The 24,900-nt window shown below is 39.7% G+C and overlaps 1 protein-coding gene across 1 annotated transcript in view; it reads right to left on the bottom strand.

Annotated features, from left to right (window-relative positions):
* Positions 1-24,900, bottom strand: part of ARHGAP32 (Rho GTPase activating protein 32) — a 188,203-nt gene that overhangs the window by 141,377 nt on the left and 21,926 nt on the right. Inside the window, 1 exon segment of the mRNA XM_030021349.2 lies at positions 15,502-15,610. Coding sequence (XP_029877209.1) covers positions 15,502-15,610 — 109 coding nt within the window.

Genomic DNA, 24,900 nt, shown 5'->3' with positions numbered 1-24,900 from the left:
AATTTTATAAGGAACAGAACTTCTGTAGGAAGAAAAATAATTTTTATTCTCCATCAGCAGTAGAAGCTGGTGGGATATAAAAATGGATAAACAAATCTGACAGAAAAACGTGGGCTTCAAGCCAGTTTGCGGCAGTGGGTAGAGACTACCCTGGATCTGACTCAAAGCAGCGTAGGCAAAACTCACACCTCCAGGAGACTTAAATGCCAGCATCTCTCTTTGAAAAAGTTGTATTATCCTCCTCTTCCCAGTTGAGTTATGTCCAAATTGCACTGGAAGGTGATATCTGCCTCTCCCATTTCTAACAGCATGTATCCATTTAAATGGACTACAGTGAGATGCAATACAGTAATTAACTGCAGTTGCTTTTCCAATTAGATCTGAGCTCTTTGGACTCTGCTGCAGAACGACAATCTCTCCAAAGTCTCACAGTTGAGGAAAAAGGGCAGAATAGTGATCCTGTGCAAGCTAAAATCTTTAGTATGAGGTACTAACACCAGAAAAAACTTGGTGAATAGACAGATAGCTAAGCAAAAAAGAAACTTATTGCAATTTTAGAAACCATATTACTCCAAAATAAACTGCAACTACTTTCCATTTAAACAAAAGATACATAGCTACATAAATGCACACTTTATTCACTACTAGTTTGTATCTGTTTTGATCCAAAACCTGGCATGCAAAATGTCACCCTAGATTACCCTCCTCTCAAAATACAAACAAAACACTCCAAATGAGATTTGTCATCTTTTGTGCTTTGTGTCACAGTAATTTAATTTTAAAAATCATTTTGAAACAGTTGGATTATTTACATCTGAAAATTAGCTCGCTAGCATCACCAGTTGCTTCTCACTTCCCTATTTTCTATGCATCACTGTTCTGTGGAAACCTAATAATTGCATAGCAAATCTGTTTATGCAAATTTAGTCCAATTTTCACTGCTTAATGTCACTGTTGCATCAATCTGCTTCGGTCCGAAACTTGGTAAACAAATTAGGACTCTATCCCGAACACAGTCAATTGACTTTATCAGGATCCTCAGTTCTCTTACATTTCAGTGGAAGGCTTTTGAGCAACACCACTTCACCAGTCTCCCCTGAACTAACATATTCTCCTACCAAAAGCCCACAAAACACTATACTTAAATTAAAGGCAGTTGGGACAATAGTAGAGAACTTCACTATTTTATAACAGAAACCCACATCGATTACGAGGCAGGTAGGTCCCACTAAAATGTTTGCTCCAAGAAATTTTGGGAGAATGCCTGTCTGTCTGTCCCACCGCCCAATGGATGGTCCATTTTTAAATCACCACAGCCGTTTGCTTGGTGGGTATCAGGAGGACTCCTGAAGTACCTACATCACTTGTGCAAATTTCAGGTGTTGCTGCTAAACTGCCTGGGAATCTGAGAGCTCTCATAAATCAGGGTGTCTAGCTTTAAGCACCTAAGTTTGAAATTTTTGGTCTTTCTATTTAGAGACATGATTTGGAAAACTTCACCTTTGTGCTCTCTAGCACACAAAACCTTAGTCATAAATAATTTATATCAAACGATTCCGCTGCATAATATGAAAGGATTTTCTCCTAAAAAGTCTCATTGCATTTATCAGAAAACATGTCAGCCCGTCTCCCTCACATCCAGAAACGTAACACAATCTGAAAATACACGTAAAATTGAAGGAAACAGTCCAGTGAACATGATATGATAAAGTTTCCACCTTGGTATCCTCAACAGGGGAGAATATTGAACCAATGCAAAACCCACAGCCACAGACTTACACTGGGACACACAAGAAGAGAAGAAACAGTGGAATCCCACCAAGCTCGAGCAATCCCGTAACTGGTAAACTGGTTTTCCACAATACTACTATAAAACCCCCGCAGAGGTACCATATACAGGATTGGATACAACGGAAGACTGGACAGGTCAGCACGTATCCAGGATACTGAATTCAAGCGGGATTTCTGAAGGCAGAAATTTACTCTTAATCCAAGGTTAACACAAAGCCAGAATAACTATTAGACAGGTAGTAACATTTATGCATCTTCCTACCATCAGTCTCTCACCAAAACCAGTTTGGAGGGACCAGATTGCTCTGGATTCTTTCAGCACATGGCCTTGTTTCTAAAAATGGCAGAGCTGATTAAAAATGCTAGTTGGTTTCCATGACAGTCTTTCCATTACATCATCTTCATTTCCCCTCGATTTTCTTGGAGGGAGAAAAAAGGAAGGGGGGGGGGGGGAACAACAAACAAACCAACCCACAACCCCTCCTGCCTCCCCCCTGAGCTTTCCAGAAAACCAAAGCTTTGTTAAGAGTTTTACTTCTTCACTGAAGAACAGCAGGAAAGAGAAATGTTGTTTCAGTAAAAGTCACTACTCTGCGGTGAGTAATAGTCTACTTAGCTGGAGCGAGAGGATGAACTGCAGCAGCCAGTCTACACAGTTCGATATCTGAAGCGGGTGTTTATGCACAAGGACATCAACTGCTATTCCAAATCTTGGGTACCAACTAGGTACACAAAGCTGGCTCGGCATCAACTTCTTTGCAGAGCTTACTTTGCAACGTTAAAAAGAAACTGTCCTACAAAAATCCCCTGATCACTACGAGGTAAAAGATGATGGCTCCATTAGCACTGTCCTGCTTTTACCAATTACTGCTCAAGAGTTAGCCTGAAGCACAACGAAAGAAGAAATATGGTTCATCTCTGCTTCATACTCCACAGCCACTAACATACTCCAGGGAAAGAAAGCTCTCTCTAGTCTTACTTTATATGTTGTAACAACTATCCTGGTCCTCCACAATAAATAAAGCGATGAAGCAAAGGAAAAATGCTTTCACTAAACTGAAAGTCACCACATCTGAGCTACTACAAATAACTCCAAATGAAAGGTCCCAATTCTGCAGCATTTGTCCATCCAAGCACTACCCCTAAAAGGATTAAATTATACCTGAGCACAGGAAGGCTATAACTGGGTCACCTTTTTGAATGGAAGAAATGTACAGTAATTGATGAAGACACAACATTAATCCAAAAACGTCAGAGATACGGTGGCAATATGACGGAAAAGCAAGTTTTTGCTATGTTCTTCATATTACCGCTTTCCATTGATTCATTTAGTGGATGCAAACGAGTTTCCTAAGTATTTTCATACAGGATATTTGTGTCACTTTAACACACTTCAGTTACATTTTTCAGAGGTGCTTTAGATATTTGGACACATTTAAAATGAAAAAGCAATTGCATCTGGTTTATGTACCCAGGTCCGACAATCTCAGCTTAAACAAAAATATCCGCTCATTATACTACAGCAGCTTTACCAAAGAAGTAAAAAATAAAAATAAATAACCCCTTCTCCAACTCTGCATTTCCCATTTGACCATCTTAAAGAATCAATATCTGTGCTATTCAGGGTCTGATCAGCAGAGCGCAGCACTGGCACATTTAATAACCACCTGGAGTGTATGCAAAGCTGCAAACCAAGGACAAGCTCCTGTTCTCATACCCAAGAGGCCTGTGTACCCATCTATATTTGCAGAAGCTGGCTACGCACCCTCACTCAGAAAGGAGCAAGACATCAGATAAATTATACCTTTGCGAGTGCAAGGGTCTAGCATACTCTGATTACAGCAACCCAAGCCACTGTGTGCAAAGAAACAGCTTTGAGATCCAACAGAAAGGCACAAAGATGTTTTTCAGAATGAGAAACAGCTGAACCTTTTAAATTTCATAAAAGCTTGTTTGTTTTTTTTTTTAATTGAAGTCATCATTTATCTCCTTACCTAGTGCAAATATTTTGATCCCGGTTGCAAAGATAAAAGAAACATCCTTTCTGACGCGCCAAAGGATAGGATAGCTCTAGGACTGGCTTCTGTGCAGGCACAGCTCAAGGCCAGAATGGCTGGAGTAATTAGAGGTAATACCGACTTTTTAATTTAGCTCTCAGTTCAGGGATTGTGGAATGTGGGGAAGCAGTTACCCAGGCAGAGATTCCTTTAAAATCTCATGGTAAATGAGAAATGTGATAGAGGAAAGCCAGTGAAAAAATGACAAGTGCTTCCAAGTAGGGAAACTCTGAATACTGGCTATGCACATTCTTAATCCCATGTCTAAGAAATCTGCATTCAATAGAGAAGATACTTTAATGTGTATCATTTTTTGAGTTCAGGACTTTCAATTCCATTTTCCACACTCCCTGTTAATGCTGAATTGTTCTACCCAGTACTTATTGCATGGCATGGTTAACAGTGAATTCTTCTCTTTCAAAAGACCACACAGGATGTGTTTTTTCTACTCCCAGCTTCTCCCCTCCAAAGGGGGGGAAAATAAGAAAAAAGAAAAAAAAAAACTTTTAAGCATTGCCATGAGCTGGCAAATTAAGGGAAACCTCTCATTCCTGAGACTTAGCATTATAGAGGAGTTAGTCCAGGGCACCTATTTACTATGGTTTAAAGGATCAGCCTGGAACGAAGAAAGAACAAATTCTTAACTATTCATCTACTGTGCTTTCAAATAAAGTTCGCTAGCTCACAGATACATGGATAAAACCATCTCCAGCTCACATGTAAAACAACTAATTTGGTAAGTGGAATCCGAGACACAGAGTAAGCAGCTTGGCAGCTGTATGAACCTACTTTGGCAGTATTATTGTCACTGTGACCAAAATTCACCTCTGTAAAGCAGGTTGATTTTTATGTCATGACAAGATTTCCTAAGTAAGGCTTAAAGAGATGCATGGACTCGCACTGATTCTCTGCAGATTAATCAAATGCACCCAAAGGATGGTGGTTATTTCCAGCAAAACAGACCCACGTTTGTATTTTCTTTCATAGCTATCATTTGTTTTAGAGACAAAACCGGATGCACCAAGCAAAAATGAATGGTTAACTACTGAGGACAACATTAGCATGATAACTACCTGACAGCTTTAAGTTTGGATTTGACATTGCTATAGTGAAGCAGCAGTGAGAAGGCCTTATTACCATTCACAAAGATCTCAGCCCAGGGAGCTGCAGTGGTACAGTACATAGCCTCACATAATGGCATACTGGCTAAGGAATGTACTTTCTTTAAGAACAAAAATCCCACATACAATATGCGTGGGAAAGGCAGCCAGGGTTAGAGTCCTTCTTCTGTACAGCCTACAAAATAAATTTTAGAAAAAAGCCACAGCAAATAGAACATCCAATGAGCACAGTACTTCGATTCCAGTTCCTTGTTGGCTAAAAAAAAAAGACCCCCAAAATCCCAGACCCTGTTTGATGCACAATTTCTACAGTCTATTGTTCCACAGAGGGAGGAGGGGATCCTAATCATGGCTTAGTTATAAAAGGACAAGTGGAGCTTTGGGTTGTTAAGGTAGAAAGCAATTTCTCATCACACAAAAAACTACAGAGATTAATTCAGCCTGAAACTAGCAAATACCACTCTGGTAAGTCCCCTGGCCATATTCAGTGATTATGCAAATAACTATGTTATGTTATGTTAAAGGTATAAATAGGCTTAGAAACTGAATAATTTTCCCAATGCAGTAGAAGGAAGATTGGGAAAGTGGAAAAAACAGCACCCTGACATTTAACCCTAATATCTGAGTCAGTAGAGTTAACATGAATTTATATTTATGCATGTAAAGCCAACCTGGACTCAGCTTTTTGTTTATAAAAAGAGCTGTTTCCAATGGCATAAAATACAAAACTGGTATATGATACACTCATTTTCCAAACCCTTATAATAACACAGCAATGCGAAGAATGCGTCTACTTGTAACATGCAATTTATACCGTAAGCTGTCCATAAACTTCTGAACAACAGAACGCGAGTCAGTTCATTAACTTTGTTCAAGTGTTACCCAGGAAAGCTTGGCCTGTGATCACACACCCTGTTCCTGTCTGAGCCACCGAAGCAGACTCCAGCTGTGGGTCACGGTAACTGGGCAGGAATCCTTAAATCTGCCTTCCTGACCAACTGTTCAAAAACCCTGCTCAGCCTCAACGAGCCAGTTCTCTGAGCCAGGTTAGGAAAGATGACAATGCTGGCAAATCTGAGGTGACATTGCTCTCCAGAAATGACCTGACATCGCTCAAGTGAGGTCAGAACAGGACACTTGATGTGTGCTGCAAGAGCTGCAGAAAGGTCTTCCCACGCTACTGGTCAGCAAAACTGGGAAGGTGAATGACGATCTCTTCCTCACATCACCAAGAACATGAACTCTGCAGAAACTCATGGTGAGAATCGTCATCCTCCAAGGATGTTTTCTTGCATTCATAAAATTATCAGCTAAAACCGAGGGATTTTTTTTCCCTAAAGGTCAATATTTAAGGAAAAATCAGAGACTGAGACAAAACCAAAACCACATGCACAGAGGGGAAAAAAAAAAAAAAAAAAAAACCAACCAAATTAAGAAGATAGTCCTACCCATGTGTGCAACTGGAATACACCAGACTATCTATTCAGACTAAGAAACCAAGAGCAGTCAGGTAGCCACATACAAATACAGGGAAAAACATTCTGCCACAAAACAGAACCAACAGTTAAAACTTTGGATTCTGCAACCAGACCAAAGAGCAACTTTAGATGTTTTCAAGCTGCAAATACTTGCTTGCAGTACAAGCCACAGAGCAAATCAAGAACACACAGACCCTAAAACTTCTTTTACACTCTGGAGCACTGTTGGCCTGAGGGCATAGCTTCAAGATAGCCTGCCTTGAAGAGGTAAAGCCAATTTTTTAAACTCCCACCCCAATCCTTCAGCCCCAGGCTACTCTCTCCTATTTCCTCTCATTGCAGCTGCAACTGTTTTAGTGGCTACAGTGTAAGTCCCTGAAACAATCCAGATTAAAAAAGGAAGAGGAAAGCTGAATTTCTTTTGGGGGATTATTTTTAAATGAGATTAGCTCAGTGATTCACTTCCGAACTCTTCATCCCAGAAACTCTCTCACCATAACTGTCCTGAGACAGTCCTCTGTAGCATGGGAAGTGGGAAGGAATAATCAAAGACAGAAGCTTGTTAAAGTAGATTTCTGCAATAGAGAAGCCTGGTGTACTTTGAATCCACAGAAGACCACATCCAGTCCCACACGGATAACACGGAGTCGATAAACTTGCCGATGTTATAGAGAACAGCAGCAATTTTTCAGTCTGCAACTGTGCAAAGCAACTCTGATGTCTACTTATAGGAGGTCACACATCCTCACATAATTAGGTCACAGTCACAATCCTATGGATCCTGCGCTAGCTGAGGAAAATTAACTAAATGGGACATACTACGTTCTAGGGTGAGAAACAATTTAAAGCCTTACTTGATGGAAAAAGCACTTGTAGCAAGCCCCCACAGCACCCATCACAAATTTTCATGGAACAACCCTAAAGCAAAGATGAAGTGTTAAGGCTACTCCTGTGAAAACACTGGGTTTTGCAGTCAGAATCATCTGTGCCCTAGCAACCATGGTATTTGGTCAAATACCAACAAACATCATGCAGACCTACACTGACACAGCAGCGACCAATATAAATGTAGCAAGGCAGAACTGTATGGAATGGTTTAAATTAAAATATCAGGCTAAAGATTACCAACATTTTCAGGGAATAATCCATCACCTTATAAATAAGAAGGCTGAATCATGGCAAAAAATATCATGCCTACAACCTTCAGCAAGACAATATATACTCTGACATGTTCTGTTTGTCTCGTGGGGTTAACTTGGGGGTGGGGATAGATGACCAAACTATTGACAGCCCTTCAAAAACTGTTCCATCTTTTTTTTGTGTTATGGTAACTAAGAAGCAATGAACCCTGATTTTAAACCCCCCCCCCCCCCCCCAAAAAAAACAAAACCAAAACCCCAAACCAACAACAACCACTTATAAATAAGAGACTCCTTTCCTTTTCTGGATGTTCCATCTTATTTTCAAGCAGCTGGGACTAGGGAAAAGTGATTGATAGATAAATAAATTATAAGTTTTATCTCCCAAATAAGTACATTTCAAACAAACGTGGCATTTCTTATATTACAACAACAAAACGTGTAAAAAGAGATCATTGTTGGAATAGGGTGGGAGGAAAAGAGGCGGAGGGTCATGACAATGTAATCCTGTCTTCAGAGCTCCTCTCATACTGCCTCTCAGAACTTAAAATAGTGAATAACCTGTTTATTACAGGTACATTATTACAATAGCATTACCAGCACCAACCATCAGAACAGCATCACCATGCTGTCACCAACAGGCAGCTTGTCTGAGCAATGGGTGATAATTATAGAAGACACTGGGACACAAAATTGAACCTAAAATTCTAAAACCCAAGAAATTCAGACTGGTCATTCAGAGACTAAGCAATTGCCGCACAGCTGCTACTGATACCACATACACCACTGAGCCCAGTGGTTTACTCACAGTATGGTAAACAGAGGCACTCAGGCTCCCTAACGCCTCAGTAAACCCAGGCTTAAGTGCCTAATGTACATTAAAGCATGTTTATGCCTACCTACACTTATGTAATTTGGCAGAGGGCTACTGGGAGCATTCAAAAAATTAGCCATTATACTCCAGTGCCATCTTTATCTTTTTAATTGCCGTTATCCCCTACGACCATAAAAGAAGAAATACTAGTGGTGGCGTGTAAATACATGACCCGAACATTTCACTTAGCAAGACACTGAATTTACTGATGTGCATCAGATTCACTTTGAAATAGATACATATGCAAAATCAGGGTGCATTAAAACTGGTGATCATGGTGAACAACAAACTTTACTCATCCAGCCTTAGGAAATTCTGAGTCATTCCTTCTTTGCTAAATGTTGCATATACAAAGATTTTAAAACAGAAATATAGAAAATGTATTTTTTTTTTTCTCCTGGATCAACACTGTACTGCAAGACTGCATACACTGTAAAGACAGTAAATGTAAATAGAAACAATTGCTTCTATAGCACCGCCAATGAAAATTAAGTGATTGCTATGAATTAATACTTACTGCCAAAAATACGGTATCTATTCTGGATTAATTGAACTCATTTAATTGGCAAACCCAAATGGAAGCCAATATGCTAATTAAGTGATTGTCCCAATTTTCAAAGATTCTCAGGGACAAGCTTCATGCTGGGAGTTAGCCTGTGAAATAAAAATGACTCTCTAACCAAGAGGCAGAGGGAGTGAAAGAACCATACACAACAATATAATACCTCGCCAAAAGCTTAACGAGGGAAAAAATACTTGATTCATGCAGCAATAACAAGGAAAACAAGTTGTGTGAACTGAAAATGAAATATAGGTTACTGGTACAATGCCAGACCAGAACTGTTTTGACCAAAATATTATTACATCCCAATGACTGCTTGGTGTGCTGCATGGAACATTTGTCTCATATCAACGCCTATATTGTCCACGCTATCTGAAATCCCATTTCTATCCCATCATTATCTTTGTTACAAATGGTGCCCTGTGACCTATCTGCTACGCAGCCTAAGCTGCGGTGATTCACATAAAAATGCTGCCGAGTGCTGGATAGAGAAGACATACTACAGTTTCTGCAAGATTAACAGAAGACTTACTAACCCAGGCAAGTCAAAAGTCTGAGAGCTTTCACCAGCACAAAACTAAGCTTCAAACTTTCAGATAACATCTTCCATAGCATTTAAGAAATGCAATGACTCTTAAGACTTAGAGCCAGAAGCCAACTGCTGGAGCATCCGGGTGAAGAAATACCTAAAGTCCATTTCCACTGAACTGTCCGAGTTGTTCAAAAAACAACAGAAAAAACAGAATTTCAGCTTCCTATCTACTAAAACTTTCCCTTGCATTTGAGAGCTTAGAACTTTGGACTTTTAAAAAGAACCTGCAGGTAGGCATTCACAGTTCAAAAGCACTCTTTTTCCCAAAGAAGTCTAAGGCATACAACCCACCTGAAAACAGGATCAGTTTAACAAAACTGTCTGCACAGTTACTTAAGAGCTCACAACCAGATACTCAGCTGTAAAATTCTGATGTTGGTTCATACGTATACAAAGCATGAAGAGCTGTAAGCCACAGGAATAAAAAATCCAAACTGTCAATTTTAACATGTTAAAAGGTATTATATGTATATATCAGTTGCTGAAATGAGATCATTTCAGTAAACCACCTTTTTGGAAATCACCATAGCTGACAGGGCCAAGCAAGTGGATTTACCACACTCCCTTGTTCTTCGGATTTTGCCACAGTTCCTGGAAGTATTCATGTTAGCTGGGGACAGCACTAACATACTCAGAAACATGCCTGATGTTTTTTGAAGTAAAAACCAACCAACCAGACAAAAATAACTCAAAAAGAAACCCTACGTACTCCAATTTTCTGCATCTGTTCTTGCAGAAGCTACAATCAAGATCTGGGGCAGCACTGGGCTAAGTGCTGTACAAAGAACGAGAAACAAACCCTGCACTAAGGAGAGTGAAATCTTTCTTTAAACCTTTACAATTCACTAATCTCTACACACTTTTATAAGTTGCATTTAAAAATAGTTTTCTCCTCACTCATGTCCCAGATTTAACAGTGATAAATTGAGGTCTCATTAAAAAGCCTTTATTACCTTTGCAAGCCACGGTACCTTACCTTATCTAGTATCAAATGCTGAAAATACTACAGATCTCAGAATCCATCTGACCTGATATAAGAACTAAGATTATTCCAGGGACTTCATAGGACAGGGTCTAACCCCTGTGCCTTTCCAAAACATTTGTAGGCCTGTATTTTTCTTAAGACGACTTCACCAGCATAAGCCAAAAAGGATGATGTGTACCAACTGCCAACTACTTGCCCCCTTGTTCACTTACACGTTTTTCCCAAATTCAAGGATTCATAATGGTTTCCCATCGGTAATTTAAAAGTTCCTGCATCACACCTTTTCTAGGCAACCTGGTTATAAACTAGTAACACTTGGGGATACTACAGCTATCATCTCAATAACGTCATCATGGACAATCGTACTTCTAGATGCCAAAAGCTACGGTTCAGAGGTGCACCAGCGCGGGAAAGGCTGATTTCCTCAAGGTGAGGAACTCTTGGTCACATCCAGCCGTGATCTACTCATTAATGAATCCCTGCAGACATTCACTGTAGGATGTGATCAAGTGTCAGGATGATCACCTGTATTCTTGTGCTCACGGCACTACGGAAAAAATCTTACAGTAAATAAACCTACCGCAGCTTTAGGGACTCATTTTGAAAGCTTCCAAAGCTGAAAGAAGTGGCAGACACTGCAGAAAAAAAACCCTTTTCAGAAACACATATATACACACATGCAAAAGAAATCCTATTTCTAGCTTTGGAGTGAGTATATTCACCTTCTCTCTAGTGCCTGTCAGGTTAATGCAGCTTCAGGTGGCATCTTTCTGTGACAGCACAATTTCAACAGGGTGCTGAAATAAAGATTTTTATATTTATCTCACTGTTTTAATCCTGTTTCCCCACAAAATGTAGACAAATGGAAGAAAAAGGCAACGGGGACAGAGCGTGCATCCGTGTCTGTAAGCACACGAGCCTGCTGGAGGAGAGGCTGTTAGCACACTGCTTTTAAAGCATTGCAACTTACTGAACTCATGAAGAGGTGCTGAGAGGAGGTCAGATGGTCAATAACATAAGGTAAACGTAATATTAAGTACAAATATCAATTTATGCTAAAGTTAATGACAGGCTGAGGACAGCTGTTTTGTAGGCTTGTATGAGAAATATTATATAAAGGGTGTCTTTCACAACTTCATTTCTTGTAACACAAAAATAAAGCACTCTTCTGGACCTTCCAAGGAAAAGATACTCCTTTCCTTTAAAATAACATTACTATCTCAGAGAAACATTAGAAAATCCATATGCTGCAATATTACTTGGCTCAAATACAGCTTTTCATCCCTAGAACTCAGAAGTGTTCTACAAATAAAGTCAATATCATCAACTGCATTTTCCAAACTGGAGCAGAGAAATAAAAAAACGGCATGTGTGAAGGTTACCCAGCAGGCCAGCAGCACAGTGGGAATAGGAGGCTGAGGCAGTGAGAAAAATGGTATATCTAGTATGACCAAATTCTAAAAATACAGAACACAAGTCAGGAGGGGAATACAAAATATTAGCAGCCCTTGAGGACTACTCGGGCAGCTGTCTTATTATCTAACTCCTGTAGTCTGTCATCTAGTGTTGCATCTCATTCAGCCTGGTCCTCAAAATCCACAGCACAGGGTTTCATGATGACCATGAAGTTTCAAGAACCACCAGGAGTACCCAAACAAACCAGGTCTCCAATACAAAAGCACCTGCCTTTCTGCTAAACCACAAACAAGAAACAAACAGTTTTAAAAAGTAGGTGAAAGTACAAATCATAAACATAAAAACGACAATAGAAGTACTATCAAACAAAGGACTAAAGCTACTCGGGTGCCCACAATAAACTGGCAATGACAGAAATATTAAAGTTTCTGCCCTACCTTACACGTACAGTATAGGAGGACACTCAACCTCCACACATTTAGAAAAACCTTTATAGTTTATTTCTTGTTAAGAAAAAGCTCTGGAAACAAAGCACTTATATGAATTAATAATAAGCACTTGGAAATATATTGCGGATAAAAGGGGGGAGGGAAAGTAGGGATGATTTGTGTATGTTCATCTAACTGTGAACGCATAAATCGCCTTTTCCCAAAGTACAAAAACATGTACACAGGCAAAGTTCAAGAGACAAATGAATAAGCATCACCGGTCTGTCGACGGTGTCAGAATTTCCCAAGCTCTCCATAGTGTCGCTAGTCTCAGCAGTTGCTCACCTGGCAGAATGTGAAATTCATTTAAAGTGACAAAGCCTTGCACCCAGTTGGGTCTCCAGCTGTCTGCCACGGGAAGCAATGGAGAGTAGAAAACACCACAGCTATGTCCAACTTCTCCAAGCCCCTGCAGCCTCCATTCCCCAGAGGCTGAGACAGCAAGCAACAACAAAACCTGAAGTCTGCAACTTAAACAACTACTAACCGAAAATTAAATGTATTATGCCACTACGAGAAACTCACGTACCATGTAAGGAGCACGCTCTGGGAAAAAGCTAAACCAGAGGCACAAGGAAAAAAATCTCAGGCTTAAAATGATCAGAAAAAAGACAGAATATAGTAGATGCACTGGTTAAACTGAGAATAGAAAGTGACAGTGTTGAACAGTGTCCTGTAAATATTTACATCTTGTAAATACTACCTTCTGACTGGACATAAGGCAGAGGTTGAAAGTGGAAATTTGATTCACTCAGCACAGTAAACATCAGCAAGTGAGGTTTTTCTACCCACCTACAACATATTCAGAGGACCACGAGGTCAAAACAACACTGTAAGCACAAATCTAAGCCATCATAAATACAGGTTCAGTAGCTTTACATGTAGCTTTGTGCTTCCTCATACCAAATCACTGTGCAGCAAATCTTAGATGTGAATTTTCCTGTTTATCGTCCTCTAAATCTCTTTTTTATAGCCACCTGGACTGTTCAGTTTTTATATTGCTGGCATAGAGCTGTGCAAGAAGACATGTTCTAAAAAGTAAATTAATAATTAGCACAGTGAGAGGAACATTATGCATATGTGTAGGTTGCAGTATAGATCTGAACACTAAACCATGTCCATGAGAGCAACAGCCTGGATGAGAAGAGGGAAAGCATGGAGTCAGAACAGGTGAACCTTTCCTTCATTGTAAATCAACAATGTTAAAAAACAATAACAAATGAGGTATGCCAGCTAACTTGTGTTACAGGTGGAGACACTGAATTACAGACTCACATTCCTGAGACACACCTTGAGGTTACAGACAGCAGGGTGTCAAACAGTGATTTACACAAGACTCCTGGCTCTAGGGTGTTAAGAAGCACCATGCGCTGAGGCTGGGAGCATGCACTGCTGGCTGACTAACGCTGATTAGAACAGACAGTGCTCTCAAACAGGCGGCACCAGCGTGAACTGCTGGCCAAGGTGGAGAGAAGGAAAAAATATCCACGTATGCAAAAAAACCCATACGTAGGAACAGACAATTGCAAAAAGTCAAAATTAACAGTGGATAAGCAAGGAGTCAAGCAGAGTGACAAGCACAGAAAATACCAGCAGACAAAAATGCTGGTGAACCCTATGTTTTGGGTTGGTTTTTTTGGCTTGAAAATAAAGTTTGGAACAAAATATTATCATTGTATTCTATGGGGTTTGATGATGCTTTTAAAAGAGTAAGACATAGTACTTTGTTCCCCTGTTTGAAATTAAAATAAATACCTGGCTCATAGGGATTTTACTACCTATAAATTTTCTGAACATTGTATAAAGAACAGCTAATCCAAAATCTATTTCACATGACCCAGCCAGATATTAATGGTCCTTTAAACTTCAAATAATCCACTGGGATGAACACCCCTCAGCCCCATACATCAGATGAATCTGACTGTCCTGCAGTACAGCTAAATCTAGCCCATCTCTCATGCTGCTGCTGCACTGCTGGCAGTCCAGAAGCAGAGAACATACGGCTTTTCCAGGCTGAAGCCCTGCCACTGCCACATGATCCAATGAGAGGGAAAAATTGTCCCTGGTGCCACATCACAGTAAGTTATCTTAGCCATGCTGCTGGACTGCCCACCCCTCAAGAGCACCGCTGCTGTCCTGGAAAATTCAGACCCTGCCCCTATCCAAGGTCTGTCGCAGAAGGCAATTTCCCCTTCAGCTTCGTATGCCAATGAGGCAATTTAGAAAATCTGAAAATAACAAGCAAGATACAACTTCCAGACACTCCTAGACTGAAACAAGGCAGGTCAAGCTTCTGTGAGGTAAGGTAACTTCACGAAACCACCTAATCCGATTGCCCTATTTGGCTGCTATTAAAATAACATCTGACCTTCCAAATTCAGCAAATGCAGAGGGAGTTGGGAAAGTGGAACTGCAGGTACTTTACTCAATCATTTAAAAGAAAACAATTATATCAAGGTAATACAGTTGTCTGTGGCCCACTGCCCACTTGTAGTGCCTTCTGCAAGCATGAGAACAGCACCTTTGCGGTTGCTTTTTTGCAATTCTGTTCCCTCTGACGGTAGGTTAGCTTTCGGGATGAGGTTTTATTTCTGTAGACTTAGCCAGCATTTTGCTAAAATCTTATTCTTCCATAATGCTGCACGCTTCAAAGAGCATGTTTTTACAAGAAGTTCCCTTCATGCTCAAAAGTCTTGCTGAAAAAAAGGTTAATGCAGACTGAAAATCGTTGTGACATTATGGACCTTTTAATTTGTTACTAGACCTGCTTTGGGGCACATATTAATAGGGCAGAAGCGTTATGCATGCTCCTTCTCTCCCTCCTTGACAAATTGCCAGAGGAAGGAAAGTATTTTGGTCTTCTTGAAAGTACTATGCAATCCATTTAAAAACCTGAAAGTCAAGGAATATAAATCAATCAATGCATAACTAGAATATAAGAGTATTTTGGTTCAGAACCAAAAACAATGCATCCAGAAAATGCAACAAAGTGTTTTACCATAGCGCTAAGAGTCTCCTCCCAGTCTGGCCTCTCTCTGGGATGGATGCTTCTCTGAAGCTCCGGCACAAAGTCATCTTCTTCTGTATGTACAGAGGACTTCATCATTCTGGAAAGGAGGACAGACAGGTTTGATACTCAGTGACAATTTCCAGGTAATCTTACATACAGTCCGTTATGGTGCTCAGTTATGTGGTTCATATGACAGTATAAATGCTTTTATAAATCCAGAAATCTTACAGACTTCTAAGTTTCTCTCACTTCCTCATTATATAAGCAGGACAAGAGTATAAATCTGGTGGAGAGAAATGTGCACTTCCTAACCAATCAATGGATAATTTTGTTTAATCACTGCACAATTTGCAAGTCTTAAAACACAGAAAAACGCAGAGGGGTAATTTTCAGTCCATTTCAAAAAAATTGCTTCTATCACCCAAGCAAACAATATTAGCCTTACGAGAAGAAATACATACATTTGATTCCTCAGTTATCACTGCATGTTTTGCCTAAAATGGAGATAGCATTTTCCATATTTTAGCCTGAATTCACATCCCAAGGCCCGAGCCATCAGCTCTCCTAGTTCTTACTGATCCTATCTGAAGGGTGAGCACCTTCAACCACCCCAACTCTGCAGGGATGCGCTCAAATCAGTCTCATTTTATCAAGGTAAACTTTTCTTCAGATAAGGAGCCATCTTTCAAATACCCTATGAAGTATATTTCAAGCCTGCAGAGAGATCAGAGGCTCAAAATCAAAATTTAGAAAGTATTCCTAAAAGCTTCTCAGCCTATCCTTCTGACAATTCTGCTGTTACAGCTAGAGAGCTTTTATATATTGCACTTGCAGGCCATATAAATGTGCCTTTGCGGAGCTTATGGCGCAGACCTGAAGTACCAAAGGCCTGTTGAAAGTCTGGTATTATCCCTTCTGGTTTCATTAAATATGAGATTCAAGCAGGCTTTTATTTCATTAATAGATCACCATTTATTTACTTAGGATAACCATTTTGATAATCAACAATGCACACGCGTGGACAGAAAAGCAGGGCTGGTTTTGCTAAATGTTAACTATGCTGATTTATGTACTGTTTGACTAAAACAAGCATGGTGAAAGCTGTTTAAAAAAAACCTCCTTCGCTTCAGATCCAAGATTTGAAGTTCTGAAATCCCGACGTGCTGTTTGACACGACGACGTAAGTGGCTGGGCCAAAGCATTTAACTCTCTTTTGTACTCTACATGAGGGTTAAGAATGAAGTAATTAACACTCACAGTAATAGCATGGCTGGGTTACAAAATTATATCCCATATAATTTTATACCTAGCACTGTGATCACATTTCTGCTCTAATAAAAAACACATCCCAGAGAACACAGGCCTCAAAACCAAAAGTCATAATGCCGCAGGCTAATGCTACTAACTGGTTTCATGTGCCATTCCCACTGCAAACATCACCAACTGGAAGTAGGCTGTCCCTAATGAGGCAAGAAAAAATACACCTACATGGTGAAAGCTGTATATATCTGAAAAAAAAGGGCATGAAAATACCATGATTTAGAATGTAGAGGTGCAATGCCAGCTTAGATGGAAGACTCACACCTTTGTAACGTATGCGTTCAAAAGATTTGATTTTTGTAAACCTGAAAATTTGTTGCTCAGAGAGGTGGCTCTTTCCTTTCTCCTTCTTTGCATATCAAGAGTGAGAAGATTTGGCCTGTTGCTCACAACCCCAGCTCCACCACATGTGAAGTTTGCCACTTATTTTAACTGAAAGTAAAGTTGAAACCTGCTGGTTGCAGAGAAAACGAGAATGTACAACTCAAAAACAAGAGATAAACTTTAAATAAAAAAAAAAAAAAAAAAAAATCTGTATTTTTTTTTTTTAAATCACTCTCATGATTTTGAAAAAGGCTCAATAAGGCTTTCCTCAGGATTTCTAGATGTACAAAAAGATTCTAAACAAATCATCCCACAGCAGCTTTAGTCTAATGCCATCGGGCAGCATTTATTCTAATTCCATCGGGCAATGGAATGAAAGGAAGGGTAACATGAGCAAGGCCCACCTTTCTACACCACCGTTAAAACAAACAGCTTATCAAAATGCACGCGTTCTCAGTTTAAAGACTTGAAAATAATGAGATTGAGTTTACATCTTTATCAGCACTTTGGATTACAAATGAATTTACTACACAACTTCTCAGGCTTATCGCAATTCCTCCTGGATTTCTCATTAGATATGTGGTTTCCTTTCGAGAAGCAAATTTTCTGAATGTCTAAAATGTTGCCAGTAACACAGGGCTGCCCGAGGACACAACTCCTCCTGCCATGGGTAAGCAATATTCACAAGATTTGACTACGTTCTCTTCCCAACTACTGACCTGCATTCACACAAAGTCCCTGACAGGCCATTTAGGTTCAATGGAAGACAGGCATTACTTTCTAGAAAATTTACCACACAGAGCCTACAAAACAGGAGAGGGCAAAGATCGGTAATTAAGATTATAAAATAGATGTACACAAACACGCTGTACCTATTACATAAACTCTATGCTTAGCCTGGTTACAGTGAACATTAGTTCAGTTACTTCTGGGAAGATGCTTCAAATACCAGTGCTGCCTGTGGTAAGACTGAGTGCAGAGAAGAATATGTTCTATTTTAAAATAACCTTGGGAATCAGGCCCACATTCAGGGTCTCTACCCTCATAGTGGACAAACATGGATGTCGTAGTACCCAGTCCTTTTTACTAGACTCCAATCTATTTACTCCCGTGATTTGTTTAATCTGATTATGCCTATAAAACTGCATGATAAACTCTTCCCAAACCCTTCCCACTGAGATCCTGAAAGACAGTCCTATTATTCTTCCTATTAAAGGTGTTCTGGACTTTCACTAGAAAGAATAAAAGCTCTGAGTGTATAATTGCATATTTAAAACAGTCAGTTCTTTGAGCATTTGCCAGACTTGTTTAACGGAATATTCTACTACTGATGGAAATTAAATACTTTGCCACAGTACCACAAAAATATTGGAAATTATACCAAAGATTTTCTCTCTAACACAATTATAAACACTTGATAACCATCTATGAACCCTTATTAATCTTTAGTAGAAACTATTTAATTCCATGCCATCTGAGACAAGAGAGGCAAGGAAGGCTGAAGACGCTACAGGTAATATTAGTCCCTTACACATTAAGTCTAGCGGCTTTTTCCTCCCTGCCCCGATCTGGATGAAGGAAAATAACCGTGTGAATTAGGAGCACTGAAACATGGCCAGGAGTAGGGCCAGAAAGGGGGAAGAGGAGGAAGAAAAGCAGCTACTCGAGACATTCCTGTTGTTACGCTATTTCAACAGACTTCACAGGAACTCTGCGTCCTCGAGGATGACACGGAGGAAGAAACCGAAGCTCAGGGTCCCTGGGAAAGCTGTCATGAAAAGACTCACAGGACTGGCATCCATCTGCAACAACACTTCTAAGCATTATTTCTTCAGACACCCTCAACTCATCTTCTGGACTTTCTGCAGGAACTCAGTGATTCATTTTCAAAGATGCAGCGCTGTATTTTGTTGGGATCCCCATGATGAGCCCCCAAACGAGAAACCGATGACAGTGTGACGGGGAAAGAGCCACGCTGGTTTCAGGCACTGAGAGGATCATCAAAGAAAATGTCCTCTGGGCACGTAAAACCTTAGAGCCACACAGCTGGGGGAAGGAGATTTCCTAGCAGTCGGACACGGCAATTCTACCTGGCCTCACCCCAAGACAAGCTTGGAATATTATATATAGGTATAATCATATGCACACATTTTTATATGCATGTGTATTATTTATATTTGACATTATTTTAATTTATAGAGCAAATAAATAGCACAACATACATATGTCTGATTCACCACACATGTCAAGCTGTAACAAGACTAATTATCTGATTACTGCCGTGGATTCTTTTTCACAGGATGGGAAAATACCTAGAGTCCCCCTAGCACTTACACAAAACACTGACACATATATTTTGCAAACATTAAAGGCCAAACAAATTAAAGAAGCTGCTCTGCTCTATAAAGCCTACATTTGGCTATTTCATGGGAGTTGTAAATGACTGAAAATTCACCACAAAATTTAATACTAGCCATAAGAACAGAAATACAATTTTATTTAAAATGCCACTTCTTCAACTGCTTAGCAGCTCTGAATGCCCTTCAAATGAAATCTGACACCATTATATTAATAAAAGTTCTGGCTGTATAGAGGCCATTAAGCAATCTCTCTTCAGATGAATGAATCCTTCTTCATTGTAAATTGAGAACCAAATGTACTGGAACAAATGTTTACACAACATTTCACAAAAGGCACAGCCCACATTCACACCCATTCTTTAAAGTTCTCTGGTAGGTCAAGTTGATGAATTTCAAGTCAGAGCTTGTACATTTGTACATGATACAACTGTATCAAGAAAACATCTAATGCCCTTTTCCGTGTTCTCAAACCCAATTTGCTGGTCCCACCATTTATGGTATTTCCATATCTGCTCATCAGGAATTAAAACATTTCGGTGCTGTTCTCCTGACTGGGCTCCCCTATGGTCCTGCATTATTGAGCTTTAAGCCCTACCTGCACACACTAAGGAGTGTGTTGCAATGCCTCACAAGGCAGAAAACAGGTGCTTCACAGGACACGTAAATTAATATTCCGCTTGATGTCCATAAACTCTACAGTTACTGTTTGTTTATAATATTGTAAATGTTAAATACCACTTTGACTAGACAGTAACTTTCTCCATGGGTTTGAAGGAGTCCCACATCCACAAATTTGACGTGTTTCCACACTTCGGTTTGCATAAGAGAGAAAGAATCATAAAACATGGGTTTTTGGAAAGAGCTCCTTAAATTAAACAGGGGAGGAGAAAGGACAGAAACTTTTAAAATACTGTGGGATTCCTACAAAAATGTTTGTTCCCCTTATTTAGGTTCTTTGGCATGTACCACGTCCCACTGGTAGACCACGGCGGTAGGAGTAACAGAATTGTCATGGACTTTGATGTCATCTAGATGCTGATGAGACGCAGATTAATAGCTCTCCTCTGGGAGGACGTGAGGGTGTTAACAAATTACTTTCAGGGGTGCCTGATAGTTTGAAAGCCATGCACTAGCATGGAAGCATGAAGCATTCTGAATGTCAGACTCCTCATATCAGATAGTTAATTGTCTGCTTGACAGATACTCATTTTGAACAGGCTATATATTTTTTAAATTAAATGCCAAGCATGATCTTTAGGTTGTGCTCCCCCATGGGGCCATCAGGCATTTCAGCTTTCCTTGCTGCTTCTCCCCCAAATGACTTTTCTTTCCGACCTCAATTTAGGAGGTGAGAGCCGATGATAACTGATTTATTAGTTTATTTATTATTTATATAGCACTGTTGTCCCTAGAGATTTCTCAACCAATGTAAAAGCACAACTCTGCCCTGCAGAACCAACGATTCAAGAGGATTTAGAGCTCCACAGAAACTGATGTTTTCTGAGCTATAAATTCTATCCAAAAAGCCAAATTTAAATAAGGCTTGTGCTGACACAAGTCTATACTGAAAACCAATGAGCTTCAAACGCTATCTGATAAAAACTGGTATTTATGCCACTCAACTAATTTGCACAAAAGGCCAAAATAACACAGTCTTTACCAGGGCACTAAAAAGGAACTATGGATCAAGCTTTGCATTGCTTGCAAATGCAATGTGCAGAGAACTGTACATCCACTTGGCTCATCTTCCTCGCTCCTAGCAACCGTATTTGTCTTCAACAAGCACTCTTCAGTCTGACACTGTTAACAGATACTGCTCAAGAAAGAGGAGAACAGCAGAGACAGCAGATAGCAATCAAAACAGAATTGCGATGCGGTACTGCAAGTCCAAGAGTGAGCAGCATTAAGCAGTGCTGCTGGGCACCATCACAAGAACGAACAAGGTATTTTGTAGACAAATGAGCTTTGGGTTTACTTTAGGCTTCAGGACTTCACTACAGGTGAGCCACGGTGCAGAAACCTCAAACTAATGCTGAGCATATTAACCCTTCAAGGCATAACATAACATAACAGCCTGGATGCAGCATCCCTGTCTCTCCCAATGTCATCAAGTAGAGAGTTTCCAGCATTCAATCCCATAACTCTCAATCGCAGCATGGAAAGGTAAGCCAACAGTGAATCGACAGAGAGATACCTTGAAAACTCTGCCTTAGAGGGTTTAAAAATAACTTGATCAAGATGAGGAGTCACAATGCTACACAGAAAAACATACGTAAAGAACTGTGGATGTCACCATACCATATACCACAGCGGAATTAAGACAACTCTTCACATCATACAGGTTGCCCCTTATCACCACAAGGAAAGGTAGAAAAACCAGGAAACAAGAGCTGAGATTTGGCCCTAAGCTTATAAAAGCTTGGGCAAGAAGTTGGAATCAAGTGAGAAACACTGATATATCTTCACACCCCCAGCCCCACACCCCCCCCCCCCAAAAAAAGGGAAATGTCATGAGAGAGGTGGGAAAAAACCAAAACACACATACTCTCCCCCAAACCAATTTTCCAAGTAAACTCTGTGTCCACGAAATTAAAACTAATACAGTGGAAAGGAAGAAAATAATCATGCAATATGGAAAGCAGAGATAGCTCAAGAGCCCCAGGAAAAATGAAACAAGAGATGGGAACTGAAGGCTGACAGTGCTGACCTGAAAGAGGATTTAATTTCCCATGTTTTAAATCAGCTTTGTCAACACCTTACTGATTACATTATGTCCATCTGTATTATATAAAACAAGATTTCTGAAGTCAGTCTCAAGGATCATACAACATGAAGACAGAAAAGTCCTACAAGGTCAGCTTCAAGCATACCTCATAAATAAACAAATGCTAAATGGATTGCATTTAATCCTTGACCACAAAATGAAAACCTGGCATAACTAAATGGTTTACTGTGATTGATTCTACAAAGTTGAAAGCTGTAGTTGCTACGTTTGATGGAAGTTCATAGTCGGGGAGCCAAAATTCAATTGTTCGGGAAGCTACTGCACAAGAAAAATTAATAGAGTAACAGTATATTACAATAAGAGAATATTTAAAAAATCATTTGAATGAAGTATCATTCAAATATCAGTAAGCGCAAACCAAACTAAATTTCTCTGAATTACTCTACGCACTACCTGTGCTAATAGGGATATATTTATTGCCTAGTTTTAGAAGTTTAGATCAGTGGTTTTCAACTTGTGGTCTGTGGATCTGTGAGCGTCTGAGAACTACTAGTATGGGTGAGCAGAAGTCGAAAAAGAAAAAAAGTTCATTGCTGCTATGCACCTATTTAGTAAACATGTGCATTTCAAGGAATGTCGTGCTTTGCAGGCAAATATGTACACGTGCCCAAATAAAAAAGGCTGGAAATCACCAAGCTATGGGAATAGAGGTCTTAACAGGACCATCACTATTGCAAAGACAGATTAATTCAATTTTACTGATTGTGAGTGTTTTCAAAAACAAATCATGTAAATTACAGCTATAAAGATCGGTTTAAAATACTTTACAGTATCAGAATTTCTAGCTTTTCCAATTTTCAAATTCCAAATTCTGTCTGGTAAAACCATACCTGCACCCAGGGAAGCTGAGTGAGAGATCACCAATGTACTATGACAGAGTCAAAGGACTAATTACTGTTATTCAACTCTAGAAGGCAAGTTACAAGGTCACAAAAAACCACTTCATGAGTATTTTTAGTTCCGGGGTTTCTATTCCTACAAAATATTTTTTTAAAGAAAAAAACCACTTTCCTACTTGATGTGTCTCACCACCTGCTCTATTAGATTCTCAGCTGTCTGAAAAGAAAAAAAAAAACTTTTTTTTTTTGCATTAACCTTTCATTTAAGAATATATGACATTAGAAAAACATTTTTGAAACGAAAATTAGTAAGTTTTAAATAAAGATCTTCTTAAAATCAGCAGTATCACTTGATTAATTTTTAAAAATGCCAGAGCAGACATGTTAGCCCTTCCACTGTGAATATACCTCTACAGAGGGAAGCAGAGAAGGGCAATAGTATTGCAAATATTAATTAACATATTGGTTTCTTGCCCTGTTCCAACTCTCTCGACATGCTTTAATACAAGCTCCAATACAGTCAGACAGTTAAGCTAGCTTTGCTCGAGGGTTTAACTGAGTTTTCAGACTTCAAAATACACATCTTGTTTATCAATTTGCAATAATATTTAAACTCTACTTTCTGAGCTGCCAAAGAAAAGTTGCATGAACAAGGTCAGATCACCTGGAATTTAAAACCTGTGGGCAAAAGGGCAAGCCTAGGTAGGGCAGTTCCCATTTTAGCAAAACGATACCTTCAGGTACAACAGGCAGCCTGTCTCGTCTCGGTAACGGTCTTTTTTCACCCCATCGACTTCTCAGTATCCCCGACACAGCACACGCTCTACATCACTCAATCCCTTCTAACCCTCAGCTGCAAAAGCAAAGCCCCCCAAGCCCGCAGGTGAATATTCCAGTGCTCGAGGGCACTGCCTAGGTTCTCACTCAGACATACTCGGGCTGGCTGTCAGGGTGACCTACCCTCCTTAGCCAGCCGTGGTAGTTTTCTACCAGCAGGACCTTGACACCACTGATCAGGTTGCGAGTACCTTCAAGGTGTCAATAGCTAACCACTGAAAGAGATGCTTTTCACATCCATCAAGGGGTAAGGAGGGATGCTGGGATAGGAGAAGCCAACACCACAGTAGAAAACAAAACCTGTTCTTGTTTCTTTTCCTCCAAATACAGTTCTGTAGCTATAATGCAAGATCAACCCCACAGCACCTTTGGTAAATCTTCTCTAAATTTGAAAGCAACAAATAGCAACTGGGGGTCAACAGACCTACCTTCTTTTTATTCTGCTCTTCTGCCACAGTTTTGGCAGCTTCACTTACTGCTTCTTGTCTCACCCGGTTGTGTTTTATGTCTCAACTCGGTAACACCCACCTCAAAGCACATAAGTAAGTACAGAGATATGTACTTCATGCTCTGGAAGGGATTGGAACATGTACCTAAGAGCTTTGTTGAACTGGCCTATAATAATTTGCATTCAGGTTTTGCATAACTGGAATTTCTTTAAACACTTCATGAAAAGAATAAGTTCTTGGAATATTCAGATTTTACAAGCTCCGAGACATGTTCTTAGTTATTAAAAAGCTTTATAAAAATAATCACAGAATCCTCATGCTTTTGCATACATATATTACTGAACAAACCTGCTCTTTTATTTGGCAACACATAAAAGACATTGTTTTAGTAGGTGCTTGGCATTTTCTTTCAGAAGAACACAGTGACAGTCAATTTAAAAAAAAAAAAAATGAACCTCAGGAATAGGTTTCTC

This window comes from Aquila chrysaetos, chromosome 8 (assembly GCF_900496995.4).
Source record: "Aquila chrysaetos chrysaetos chromosome 8, bAquChr1.4, whole genome shotgun sequence".
Lineage (NCBI taxonomy): Eukaryota > Metazoa > Chordata > Aves > Accipitriformes > Accipitridae > Aquila > Aquila chrysaetos.
This window is presented reverse-complemented; position numbering and strand designations above follow the sequence as displayed.